The sequence below is a fragment of the Manacus vitellinus genome, unplaced genomic scaffold (genome assembly GCF_001715985.3).
Source record: "Manacus vitellinus isolate BGI_N305 unplaced genomic scaffold, ASM171598v3 scaffold_28_pilon, whole genome shotgun sequence".
Lineage (NCBI taxonomy): Eukaryota > Metazoa > Chordata > Aves > Passeriformes > Pipridae > Manacus > Manacus vitellinus.
The window spans coordinates 6,855,671-6,869,456 of record NW_021940122.1 but is presented as its reverse complement, the minus strand read 5'-3'; the positions used below and the strand labels follow the sequence as shown (position 1 = coordinate 6,869,456).

General features: G+C 46.0%; 1 protein-coding gene across 3 annotated transcripts in view; it reads right to left on the bottom strand.

The window, feature by feature from the left end:
- Positions 1-2,324: 2,324 nt before the first annotated feature.
- The window catches only part of LOC108640066 (galactosylgalactosylxylosylprotein 3-beta-glucuronosyltransferase 1-like), a 28,681-nt gene continuing 17,219 nt past the window's right edge, over positions 2,325-13,786 (bottom strand). For 2 of the 3 annotated variants that reach the window (XM_018074760.2, XM_018074762.2), the window contains exons 2-6: positions 11,837-11,985; positions 10,910-11,448; positions 9,278-9,574; positions 8,686-8,793; positions 2,325-5,657 (exon numbers count right to left, since the gene is read on the bottom strand). In XM_018074760.2, the coding sequence (XP_017930249.2) occupies positions 8,707-8,793; positions 9,278-9,574; positions 10,910-11,448; positions 11,837-11,948 (1,035 nt within the window). In that variant the 5' untranslated portion in view covers positions 11,949-11,985 and the 3' untranslated portion in view covers positions 2,325-5,657; positions 8,686-8,706. The remainder of the gene's footprint in view (positions 5,658-8,685; positions 8,794-9,277; positions 9,575-10,909; positions 11,449-11,836; positions 11,986-13,786) is intronic. The other variant, XM_018074761.2, reaches the window with a different exon arrangement.

Here is a 13,786-nt window from a genome sequence, read left to right as displayed (position 1 = left end):
ACAAAGCAACGCTTGCTGTTCCATGGTAGCTCCAGTGAGTACAATGCCATGGACAGGAAAAAATTAATCTCTGTGTCAGCTATGAAACAAACAAAGGAACTAAGATTTTCGTGGTATGACCTGGAGTTGCAGACAGCAATTGTTTTAGGGCATAGTACTGCTTTATATTTTGCTTGTGATCCTTCCTTGGGTCACAGTAGGAAATCACAACGTAGGAGCAACTTGGACAAAGCATGTCTGCCTCCATCTCTTTTGGAGAAGGGAGAAGCTGGACCCACTAGAACTGTCCCACACCAGTGGCTCTGCTAACTTCCTTGCAGTCAGGGCTTAGTTTTAAAAATTGTCACCCTGTGCCAGTTTTTGGTCAGAAAAATCAGGTCAGATGGAAAGGCAGAAGCCTACCCCAAGCTGTATTTTTACCTGTGCATATATATGCTCTCAAGGCTGGAAAATTAGCATACAGCTTGCCAGATCAACTGTTTGCAGAGGAGCCAAACAGCACGTGTTTCAGTGCGGGCTGAGAGAGCTGAATGTCCAGGAATGTCTCCCTTGGGAACCTTCCAAAACCAAACGCAGTTCATCTCTTTCCCCTTCAATCATCAACACCAAAATGGGTAGAACATAAATCCACCAAGACCTGTTTTCTCACAAGAGAACAAACAAGTCAGGTCTGGAGAGCAAAGTACAGATCAGAACTTCATGGTGCCAGCAGGTCTGAGCCTCTCCAAGGTCACAATGCTCCTGTTTTAAACAGAGCTGTGGAAAGCTAGGGTGTGTTTTGAATTAAAAGTGAATTATATTGCTTAAACGCAAAAAAAAAAATATAATGTAACTGTCTCCACTGAAGCATGGAAGGGAGGTGGTGGCCATTTTAGCAACCTCTGCATAGTGATTTACTGAGGGCAGCAATGGAGGGAAACAATGTGAGACTGGATCTGTGAGAAACAGGCACTGGGCTGTCTTCACAATCAAAAGTCTGCCTTTCTCATTTTCACATGTCTGCCTGAGAAATTAAATTGAATGCATAAAAAAAAAAAAAAAAGACAAACACCGTCTTCAACAGAGCTTGAAATTAAGTTTGTGCGAGAGCCTCTGAATTGTCCCAGGGGAGGGGGCTTTCCCTCCCTCCGAGTGCAGTTTTACCTCCAATCAGCCCCAAAAGTGATGAGAGACTGAGAGAAGTACTTTGCCATTTAATAAGATTCATTCTTGCTTGCTCTTTTTCTCTCCACCTCTCTTCTATGCCCTGTCTCATGGGGCCTGCATTAGATCCCTGCAGCAAAGTGACTTTGGGGAGCTTTGCCTTGAAAATGCAGGGCCCAAGGAGGGGAGGAGCAGTTGGTGTAACAGAGCAATACCAGAGCAGATGCTCCTATGGTGTTGGTCAACGTGCCTTATCCACCGCCCTCCCAGTCCCCAGGGTTTCCATAAAAGGAAGAGGAAGGTAGAATTAGTTGTTGTATAAACATTGCAGAAACTTTCAGCCACTACAGCCAATCAAAGCTGTCCCTCTTTTTTGGGAGTGACTGTTTTCTAATGGAGTAGATGTTTCAGGTTCTTTGGCCGCAGAAGTTCTTCCTCAGCCTTTTGCAGGATCTTGGCTTGTGAACTTCACATTGTACTTTAAGCAGCATCTTTGTGAATGTGATTTTTTTTTATTACACAAATATGAATTTGCCTTGTGCTAAATTTTCAGCAAGGCTTCCTCAGAAAAGTCTTAAAACTTCTTCCACTTTTCTGGGAGGTGGGTGCCCTGCTGGTGTTAAAAAACCCAGATAACTGATGTCATGTACCTTGACCCAAAGCCCGAGCAAATCAGTAAGAGCATTAGAAACAGGACCTGGATCTGCTAGCTTCTTTCAGGATTCTGGATTAGCCAACAGTGGCTTCCTGTAAAATAGACATTTCACTGAGAGAGCTTGTCTTCCCCTCTCCTTTGTGATGGAGAACCAACAGCCTGCTCAATGTTTTGACCACCACTCACTCACTTCTGAGTCATAGTCAGTACCTTTGCAGAACAATCTCAGTAGGGATGGTCACCACGTCCAAAATGACAGCTAGAGATGCCATAAGATTATAGATTTCAGGTTATATTCTCCTGTCTCCTTTCTTCTATATCTCCATAATGCAGGCATCAGTCTCAGGGACCTGAAATGTTTTTGCTTGATTTTCTCTTGTAACATTTTGGTCAGATGAAGACTGAAATGAGGAGCCTTGAAATGAGAATAACTGAAATGGATACATTCACCATTGCAGAGTCTGCTGTGTTTTCCTGGAAAAGGAGTAAGCACTTAGGCTGCAGACAAGACAACAGTACAATATCATACTATTCACATTGTATTTAATAATGCTCTAGTACCATTCAATATAAATAAATAACCATTTAAAAAGTGCTTTCTTGACATTCTCTTTCTTTCATCACTAGTATTTTCTGCAACAGGAAAGGTTAGTAATATACATTGGTTGGTGAATTGGATGAATCTCAGAGAACATGAATATCAGGTACTAATACACTAGTAAAAACCAGGCACTGGGATGCCCTCTCTTGTTTAAATACTTCGGACTTGATCTGCAGCTTCCCTCCTTACTGCGTTCACTCGCCCTGAAGCCTGTAACTCTTGACAGCTGCTTCTCTCCTGGGCTCTCCCACCCATCTCTGCTAACAAACAGGCATCTTAGCTTGTGGTGCCTGTTATTCACCTACCCTTAGCTGATACACCTTGGCCAGCAGCAGTCCTTGCTGTCCTTAGGCTGCTCTACAGGGAAGAGCATTTGTGCTGAACAGGTCTAAATGTCTGCTAGCCTGGAATATCAGCTGCATACATTCACGCTGTCCATACAAGGTCTTGGTTCTGCACAATTTAGTGACAGACAGAACTTCTTGATTCACAGAAAGTCTGCTCCCCAGGGCCAGGCCGGGGCAAGCATGGAGTTGGTGTGGTAGGGCTGGTCTTGAGAGCTGAATCTGACCGACACTGAACTGACAGTGTAGTACATACAGGAATAGTAATTTTGCTTTTTTCTGGGGGTGTAGAAACAAAAACTCACTAAAAACATGTGTGTGGTGGTATGTGTTGCAAAGAGAATAGATCCTTGGTATAGACTCTCACTGTCAGTGTCAAAAGCCTATTGTAGTGCCTGTGTGAGATTAAAGGCCTGAGAACTAATTACCATTCCTCCTCCTGTTCATACGGGCAGAAACCCTGCCCATCTCAGAGGAGAAAATGGAGGATCATAAATCAACTCCTTTATTCCCTCACTCTTGCTCATTCATTGAAATCACAAAGAAGGGGACCTAATCTTGGTTTAATGCTGGGTAGAAGCTTTGAGCCCTGGTGGCAGGATGGGTTGGCAAAGCCCACTGGAGTGCAAGCCCTGTTACCTTCTGAAGAGGACAGGACAGAAAGCTCTGAGAAATGTGGAGTGAAAAACATTTTGTGGATGCTGGGCTTCCTTCATGCTATCCAGTGACAGTATGCCAGACCCTTGCTCTGTAAGGACCTTCCTAGGGACCAGACACTGTTTTTTCAGCCCATTTAGTATTTCTTCATACTGAGACAGCTGAGAGGGTGGCCTCATACTGCTGGATGTCTTCATCCAGACAGACCCTGGCCTAAGCCTCACTGAACACAGTCCCCATTTCTCTATTTTTTGCCTATTCTTTGATTTCTCCTGTCTCCCTCTCTGAAGGGAGGCATCTCATTCCCTTTGCCCCCTCCTGTACTTTAGCCCCCTCCTAGTGGGATGCATGCTGGCTCATTCTCCACTGAGGGAATATGGACCAACTCCCTCTCTCAGATACTCTTCAAAGAGCCCCCTTCATGGAGGCTTCCCAAGATCCCATGGGGACTATCTGCTGAGTGAGGCACTCCTTTGCTCATGTTTTTACCTCACAGTGATTGCTTGGGAGCCAGAAACTTGATGCCACCCACGTCTCTTGCATAAAGGAACTATAATTTCCTTCACTGTACTTCCCTTCTTGCTGTGCTTCTGATTATTTTGCCAGTTTAAGACACCATTTTAAAGAAACCCCAGGGAGCACAAAACATATGACATTCATCGGTGAACACCAAGCTCTACTGTTTTGAGGCGAGTGGGTAATATTCTTTCTTCATGAATATGTCAGGTGATCTAAGCTAAAAATCAAAACTAAACAAGGAATAGGCAGAGAAGAATTCTAGTATAAATAAATCAACAAATAAATAAGTTTTCTGCTAGCCCAGAATTTCTTGGGTGAGGGATGATTCAGTTGCTTATAACTTTCTCCCAGCTGTGAAATCCTTGATGTATTTTGAATGCCTAAAGCCTTGTTTCTCATGGCCTGAGTGAAGAAGGTTTTCAAGATATGCTCAAAGGGGTTTCTGGGTCATTCAAGGAATCTTCCTGGAAAAGTCACAGCAACACCACTCCCCACGCACACACATGGTACCAACACTTGTGCTTTTAATCCAGTGCATCCTTCCTTCGGTCCTCATTTGCACCTCCTGCTTTGTGGGCTGCCTTCCACCTGGCTGTCTTCCTGTTCTATTGAGGGAAAGGGAAACCCTTCCACATGACACTGACTCCTCTCTTCACAGCACCACATGCTCCTTTCAAAGTTCAATTGGAAAACCTTGTCACATTTGCTATTTCAATTTTCATGTATGTGCTCAAGATAGGTTTTCCAGTGATGTCTCCCCATTCCTTGATGTTCTCACAGCAGATGAGTGCAGGTTGAAGGTTCCTCTTCTCTGAGCACTTCTCACCCACCTCCACTTCAGAGAGTTGTCTTCCTCTCTGGAGGTCTAGGGAGGAAGTCCATGTACAAGATTTGAGAATACTGGAGCCCCTCATGGTGCTGCAGCAGGTTTCTAGGCCTTGAACATGTTCAAGTCCATCCATCTTTGCCCTTGCTTTCTGGTCCCTGCAGCAAGACACGGAGGCATGGCCTTTGAGGTACAGTACCTGCCAGGTCTCCCCGAGCAGGAGAGGAACTTTATCCAGAGGGCTCTGTGCCTGGGGATCTGGGATGGCATTTTCCAAAACAACCTTAAGCAGGAACAGTTCAAGATCCCAGTTGACAGGTAGGCACCAGATCGCTTCTGAACTCCCAAACCCCAAATGAGGTGCTTCATCACAGCTTCCTCTCCAACACTGAAGGCTGATCCATGTAAGTACCTGAATTCATCCCTCAGAGGGGGGGGTCTCTCAGGCTAGCTTTGCTTTAAAGCTGGTTTGAGAGCATACCAGCCTCAGGCCAACAGGTCCACATTTGTGCTTTAGTGACAACTCCTGCTCTTGAACCACAGAAGCTCAGGTTTTACATATGGCAAGAGAGACCTTTGGAGGCACCTGCACCCATCCCAGATGTCAGCCCCTATGCTGGCACAGCTGAGAATGAAGATCATATCTAATAAATTTTAACAAATGGTTAGAAGTACAGGGCCCATGGGGGAAGGGAAGCACTCCTCTCCTGGGTGGGGAGGATCGCAGGGCATCACATAATCTCTGTCCCTGCTTATTACCACCTTTTTGGGCAGTGGAAGCTGATCAGAATGGAGACATTTGGGGGTGTTTATCATCCTCCAGCAGTGGAGCAGAGCGCTGGGCAGAACAGGCAGGGTGCACAGCTGCTGTGGTTGCTGACAAACTTCAGAAATAGTCACAGCCAGCTGCCTCTGTCAAAAAAGCACAAGGTGAGGTAAGAAGGAGATAGAGGTGTCAATACAACACACAGTATAACAGGGCTATCCCATGGCTGAGGCAAACACCTGGCAGGCATCAGCAAACAGGTTCCTCAGCCACACTGTGCACAGCTTTGGGCTGGGATATGGCTGAAGAGCTGCTCGTTCTATTTGCACTACAGAGTCCTAGCCAGGAGATTTTATTTACGGATTAGATAAAGTTTTTGATGGATTTTTTTTTTGTCTGCCCTTAAAAATCATTATTTTAACTTCTTTGATAATTTTTTTAAAGAAAGAGCAGGAGGATGAGATCTGAGGATCCCTGTTCAATCTGTCTGGGAGCTCTGAAATGCAGATGAACTTTCTCTGTTTCTGAATTTCACAAGGCACCAGGAGCCCTGTGTTAACCTAAGCACACTCTTCTCTCTCAGATGCCTGTAAATGAATGTTAGCAATAAGACTAGGTAGTTTTTATAATACCAGTCTTGAGTGATACTTTTCAGGACTTTAACAAAGAAAAAAAAGGAAGTGAAATTAATTTCTGTCTTCTGTTCTCAGAAGCCAAAGCCTGTGTTTCGAAGGTGTTTCAGTAGAGTCGGCAGGGATGTATGCTGTGATAGCTTTCGGTTACTCTGTGGCAAGCAGCCGTACAAGTGGCCCAACTAGAGATTATGAGAGATTGCCAAATCCTGCATCAAGCAATGTCTGCCTAGTCCACATCTGCAGGCTTTGAAGGGAAAGAAGGCTCTGGGAGGTCTGGGATTTAACTGGCTCAATCTGATCCTCAACAAGGACTAATTGCTGGGAGGGAAAGATGGAAGCATTCTCCCTATTGTGTCTAAGAACAGAATATCCCCAGGGAAGCAATTTTTTTTCCCCTCAGCCCTGGTTTATCTAGATCATGTCTGTCAAGGTTCTGAAGTTTAGCTGCCTTGATAGTAAGGACCTTCAAAACACCATAGCCATCAGCAGAGATCTCAACTTAAAACTTTAAGAGAGGCAACCTAACAATTTTGCTTGACTGCCCAGTCAAGCAATTTACCTTGCAGGTGTCTCCTGGAGTGGATGCCTCCTGCCCACTTGGCAGGTCAGAGTAGCTGCCCCACATGGCAGACAGTGGTGCAGAAGGTATTGTGGTCAAATTCACTGCTAGTGCAAGTGAAAAGCTCCTTCAAAATCTACAGGGCTGACCCAGTCAACAATCTGCTTGAAAGCATCAGAGAGGATGGCTTAGATAAGGATGCAAGTCCTGCTGGTGAATGTCTGGCAGTGTCTTTATCTCTCAGAGTGTTTGCTTTCCTTTCCCACAACAAATGACTTGCGGGGAGCCATTCCCCTGAGAATCCATAGCTTCTGTGTGGCATTTCTCATGTAGGATGGCTGTTTGGCCTGGGAGAGATGCTGAGGACAAAAGTGCTGATACATAAATGGCATATTTATGGAAACATCACATCCATACCCTGCATCTGTAGTGGAACAGTCCTCCTCTGGCAATTAGTCAAGGAGGGTCTAATCTATCTGAGATTTTATAAACCTGCTCATCCTTTGCAAGGTAAGTGGTAACTCCAGACCAGTTAACTGGATTCTGAGTGCTTGTAAGCTGAGTTTGGGCAATCTTCAGCCTACTGCAGACTCAGAATGGGTGAGTATGCAAAATGAGCCTGTTGCTGCTAGTGGATCTCACAAAAGCAGTGGTGAAAAGCGGAGCTGCAGCCTAAGCACAGGTGCCTTGCATCATTTATGGGTTGCTAAGATATCTGAGATATTAATAAAAGGCTGGCAGATACAGTACAGAGTTTGTGCCCTACAGGAGGGCCAGGTAGGCTACCCCAGGGTCCCTATGGTGGAACCAGGTGTCTGTGTTTAAGCAACTGACGTATGTCCCTTCCATCTGCTGCTGGGTGTACAGGCACTGGGATTGCTTTGCACTCTTTGTACAGCTGTCACTCAGAGATGATGAGACAATGTGGAAATGCTGTATGCAGCTACTCATGATGCACACAGGAGATCAGTGCAGAAGTTGAAATACTCGTGCCTGTCTGTATAAAAGCTGCCAGTTTTATTTCCACTGGTGGAGCTGAGCTGAGGTGTATATTGGGGTCAGAACTGAAAGCAGCCCTAGAATATCTTCCTAAGTAGGACTAAATCATTCAGCATCCTGTATCCTGACACAGATACGAATAATTTCAGAAAGAGCTGGGTACTCCAAAATGGGATACATTTATTCTTTTGAATCTTTTTGGATAGGAATCTGTCAGAGGCAGACACTGGGATGAGAGGGCATGGCACCTGGCAGAGGAGGTCATAGCTCCTCTGAAGACTGTTCTTCATCAAGCTCTTCCTAAGAACATATCAATGATCTCTGATACATTCCTGCCCTCACCAGTGTTGGTTGCCATAATCCCCCATCCTTCTGCTGATCCTGGCTCTGTGAACTGCAAAGGCACTTCCTAGTGCCTTCACTATTTCTCCTCAGCAGCAGATGTATTCCTAGCTCTCATAACGTTGGTACCAAACCCCTCAAACTGAGAGTCTGTGTAGGTTGTGCTTTGCCAGTTCCTGTTCTGTAGTGGTCTAAGTGTTCTATCAGCCTTTCCCTGCTGCACCCACACCACAGCTGTTCACGCAGGATAAAAGCTGAAGGTGGATGCATGAAGCACTGCAGAGGTGGCAGGGCTGCTGGGACAAAAGGTTGCTGCAGGAGTGTGGTTTCCTTCCATACACTGTAGGACAACTCCCACACTAAAGAGCGTTTGGAGCTGGCAGAAAGAGTGGAGCAAGGAATTTGTCTTGTCCTTAATACTGAGTGAAGCTGAAGGACTCTGCTGCCACTTTTCTCTCTGTAAGCTGGCAAAGCTTCCATGTGATCTGAAAGGAGTCTTGAATGAGTAAGAAACTTCTTGTGCAAAGGGTAATTACTGGGACAGTCATATATGCAGTTTTTGAGGAAATAATAGCATAAATAAGGAGATGGGTACACATTTTTTGTCCTGTTAAAAACAATAAAGACAAAGGTACTCACACCCTGGAGCTGGCTCTTTGCTTACACCTCTACTCTGGGGTCTGTAAATCCACGCTTGCCTTCATTAACCAGAGTGGGCCTCTCAGTTCTTGTGTGCCAGACCAGCACCTAGAAGGAAATACAAGGAGTTCGAGGGTTGGATGCCATGGAAACAATGAGAGTATTAGATGGGATATTCAGAAACCTGGGGTTCACAGCTGTTTGAAGCATGTGATTCAAAGGGGTTGATCCTGGGAGACACTTCACAGGTGCATGAAACAGTGACAAGGAGGAGGAATCATTCTGGATCAAAACCCCGGACTCAAACCTCTACCAATCCTCCTGGATTTTGGAGAAGCAGTCTGGGCACAGATTGTACATCTGAGGTTCTTTATTAACACAGAATGCGTAACACCGCTTCTCAGCTCTCTGTGAGCTTCACATCTGTGAAGAATTTGGCAGGCTTTGTCTGTCTGTCCCAGCACCATTTGGCACCGACATGTGCCAGCACAGGGCAGGTACAGTGGAAGGTGGAGGAGTAGGGCAGGAGGCTGTAAAAGTAGCCAGGACACAGCAAGGAGATTGTATCTTCAAGGTTTTTTGTCCTACTCACCTTTGTGCAGTTGGCTGCTTTGGGCTCCAGCCCATCCATAGTCACTAGATCCTTCAGGAGACTGGTTTCCTGGTAGCCTCCTTTAACTCCCTCCAGCTTGAAACTGGCGTGAGGCTTCTCCAAAATCAGCTTGATGCTGATAGCAAATCCAGCCATGTCAATAGCAAAGGGACGATTAGGGTCAAAGACGGTTTTCCAGCCCACCACCTTCCCTGCTGGGCTCACTTTTGGGGATTCATATCGCAGCCCCCCAACGAAAGCCACCGGCCAGACGGACACCCTCCTTGTGTAGCGCATCTGTGTGCCAGAAAGAAACAGTGCTGTGAGAATTCAACCCCACAGTGTTTGTCCCAACCCATTAGTGTGCCATTCTCTGCTTTCCCTGGCACCTGTCCTCCCCTGTTGACTTCCCGTTCAATCACATCGCTCTAGGCAGCGCATCGCTCTAGGCAGCACTACTGCTTGAAGAGCTACAGCTTCCAAAGCCACAAGACTGTTTTTTAGCACATTATCCTCTGAACACCTGCTTCACTGCTTCTCTGTGCCCATGTTCAGTTCCTCAGAAGAATGAAAACCTTTGGTTTCCTGATCTCATTTGGACTTTTTTCCTTTCTTTTGGTAGAATTTTGTCATTTTTGTAAATGCCACGTACAACTTCTATCAGGCTTCTAGCTCTGTATTATCAATGCCACTCACTCCAGTTTCATCCTCACGGAAGTAATCTCCCCCCATGACTGATCCATCTTTGTCCTCATCTATAACAATTTCTCCCCCACCTCCCACCTTCTTTTTTCATCCATGGCTACTGCCTGAAAGAGTGTGGTTTTATTGAAATTGTCAGAAAGGATCTGGAAAGAAGTAAGAAAGGATGAGCTTAACAGAGATCTAAAAAATTCTGAGAACTGGAAATATGTTCTGATGCATAATTCTGCACTTCAAGTGGCTTAGTACAGTTTGGCTTTAATTGGTGACAAGGGAGTTTACTGGATTTTTGCAAGTTTACAATAGACTTGGCATCTCACAAAAGCCAGGTTTTCAGCTGAAGTCTGGGCAAGCTTCTGTGATCCCAGAGGCACAACCCTGTTGTGGTGGCTGCAACCGAAGTACTGAAGGGCAGCCAAGGAGTAAAGGCAGACTAGAAATTAAGACAACTTTTCTGCTGTCCCCTACCCATCACACCCCTAAACAGTGCAGACTTATGCTTTGCCAGAAGTATATCTTTGGTGCTTATTTAAATTAGGTCAGCTGTCCCTGTGGTGAAGTATAAATTCTGAGGTGTATATCCTCTGGTCCCCTGCAAAAGGGACTCTAGCTGGTGCAACGGTGTGTGAGTGACTATTCACATCTGCAGCCCGTACCGTGGCAGATGTGGTCTTTGCTCTTTAAGCCCTTTGAAGCATGGTTCCTGAGTTTGCATAGCTGTAGGTTTGCATCTGCCCTATACTTAGCTGGCATTATGTGCAGAGTGGGTGAGGTGAGCTCCAGGCAGCATGCCAGAGCCCTCGTCTCCCAGCTGATGATAAAAGTCCATGTGGTAGACCTCCCTTAGAGGTCTTTGCAAGTGCAACTGGACTTAAGAGGCTCTGCAGCTATATCCTGCTTTTCTGCCCCATGTAATTTTACGTCTCTTACCTCTTCAAAGAGTTCCAGGCTGTAGGTATTATCATCATCAGCAAAATACACCACCCCTTCTGGTGGTGCAGTGTTGCTGAAGCTGTCCCTCAGCCAGTGCAGCCCCAGGTTCCTCTGCAGTGTCCCTCTTGGGGTGTGGGATGGGATCCAAGACAGACCCAGCTTCAGGCTCTTGGGCGTCTCCACATTGAGGTGGGTGAAGTTGAGCCCAGCCTTCTCCAGCAGGTTGGATACCAGGTTGGTCCTCCGCGGCGAGTCCTCCACCACCACCCAGTGCAGGTTCTGTACATGTAGGAAGGTGTTGGCCAGGCGGGTCAGCTCAGCTTTTTGCACCGGCCGGGTGTAGGTAGGGGTAATAACAAAGATGGTTGGCAAGGTGTCTGACCACGGGGGAGGCCTGGAGTACACATAATTCTGGATGATTTTAGGGGTAGCCCCTATGCTTTGCTGCTGCCGAGTGCATGATGGGAAGCCTTCTTCTCTCAGTGCAGACGTACCATTGAGGAGAACTTTAGAGGTCACGTTCTCATCTGTCTCTTCTGGGGCAAAGGAAGGAAGGAAGGAAGGAAGGAAGGAAGGCAGGAAGGAAGGAACAGGAAGAAGAAGAAAAAGAAGGAGAAAAGAATAAGAAGATGTTAGAGGACTAACAACTGCCAGGCTGCTTCCTCTTCAGGAAGGAGATTGGGACACATCTGTCTGAAGTCAGTGCTCAGCACAACAGCATCCTCTCCACAAAGCTAGCCTAAGATACATGTTTAACATGCTCTTAAGAACAGTTTATGTGCCTGCTGCAGGTAAACCCTTAGGGGGCCTTCAGGCAACCGTATCTTTGTTTAACCCATCCCACTAGAGAGCATCTCCCACCAGGATTCGAACCAGCAATCATCACAACCACCAGCACACTGACAGCAGAACTCTTGCACTTACTTCTCAGCAGGCTGAGGTAGTGGGTGGTTGGATATTGGTGCCACAAGGTTAGGAGAAGAGCCCATGGCAAGGCAATCAGGAGCGTGGTAAGAAGGTTACGTCTCCTCAGCATGCTGCAGGGAGCTTCCAATGCCCAGGCATCTCTCTACCTTTCAGAAAAGAAAAAGAGTAAGACCTCCAATTTATCAATCATCACAAATGCAGGGAGACATGATAAACGTTTGGCCCTGATTCAGCAAAGTGTTTGTCTAAGTTTACAAGGAGCCCCATTAACGTTGTGGGCCCTAACCATGTTTCAGCTGCCCTGGCCAACTCTGGTGCTACTGAATAAAGCTTTTAGCTATTTATGTTGCTATAAAGAACTTCCACTGTCCCATGATGAACCCACTGTCCTTAACTTACGGTTGTTCTTGTTGCTGATTCTGAAGCCAGAGAAGACTGCTACTTGCTCCCTCTCTGGCACTTATGTTCATTCCTGAGCTTTGTGGTGGCCATTTAATTTGCTTCTTTTGTACAATTTTTTAAAACTGTGTGAAAGATTTGTGTGCCTCCATATGCAAGTGGAGAAAACAAATAATGTCAGGCATCCTCAAGATAGCCAGTATCTCTTTCATCTCTGTGGTTTTAATTCATCCTCCTTATGCAGATGCATTGAGGCAATCAGGGATGCATGTTATCACCTACTAACTTTTCCATGAAATCCCTGCCTTGGTTATTCCACAGTGCTGGTGATGCCTACTGAAAGTTTAATTATTCCACATCACCTTCTCCTTCTGGCTTCCAGTGTTCGGCCATTGCAGCACTTAGTTTAAATGACAGACTTCAGAGTATCCAGCAAGCCCCATCACATCCTCTTGCTGACCTGGGCTGAAGGCCAGGGAATTTTATGTCTACTGAAGGCCAGTCATCTAAAACCAGGGTCCTCAAAGGGACCTAGGCACATATTGTTCAAAGACAGCTCCTTGTCAAGGATTTGAGTCTAGCAGCTCCTCATCTGTCCAAATGGGAAGGATTGCCTTGCTTCAGCCTTAGAGAATGACGTGAGAAGAAACATGACAAGTAGTTCAAAAGGGCTCTGCCTTGCAGTGACAGCAGCCACAGGGAAGTTATTAGGAGATGCTATTCTAAATTTATCCTCTGGGACCTTCTTAGAATCTGTCTTTAATTGTTTCCCTGACATTTTACCTTGGTGTCCTGAAAAAACAAGGATTATGCAATTGCAGGGCTCATTAGTGCCCTACCACCAATAACTATCAAACCTATTTCAGCCAGATCTGACAGAAGACTAGCACATCTCAGTAAGTCTTCAAGTGGATGCACATAAGCATTCCCTGTTAAGGTAATTACTGCTACACAAGCTCATTCCTTGTTTGGCACCAATGGTACCACACTGGAGCCATCCCTCAAGGGAATCTACTTCCACTGACTGCTCCCCAAAACAGCCATTCATGGTGATAATCTCTAATGTTTCTTACCTACTCACTCAGTAAACACCATGGTGCCCATTTCTCTACTTCCAAGCTATCAAAAACTGGTGAAGAAGTGGGCCAAGGAACCTGTGTGGCTGGGGGCACATAGGAGTGTTTTGGTGATGCCAGCAGGAGCCTTGTGCAGCAAACATGCTGGCTCTGCATAGCTTCATTGGGTTTTGATGACTGGGTCCCAGGTAGGTACAAGAGTCCCCTTCAAGCTCTAATGCCAAAGGCATAGGTGTTTGGTAAGCTACAGATCCAGGCTGGACACGGGGCAGAGTGATATTACCCACACCAGGGGCTGCTTTCCCTACAGGAAATACCTTCTCTTCCTAACACAGCACTGCAGAGTAAAGCTTCCGTCATTCATGGCTGTGAAAACAGACAGAGCCACAAAAGAAATCCAAAAATTGCTAATAACAATAGCAGATACCTAGGTCCACTCAGGCTCCTTGAAGCTCCTTGCTTCCTCTGGTAG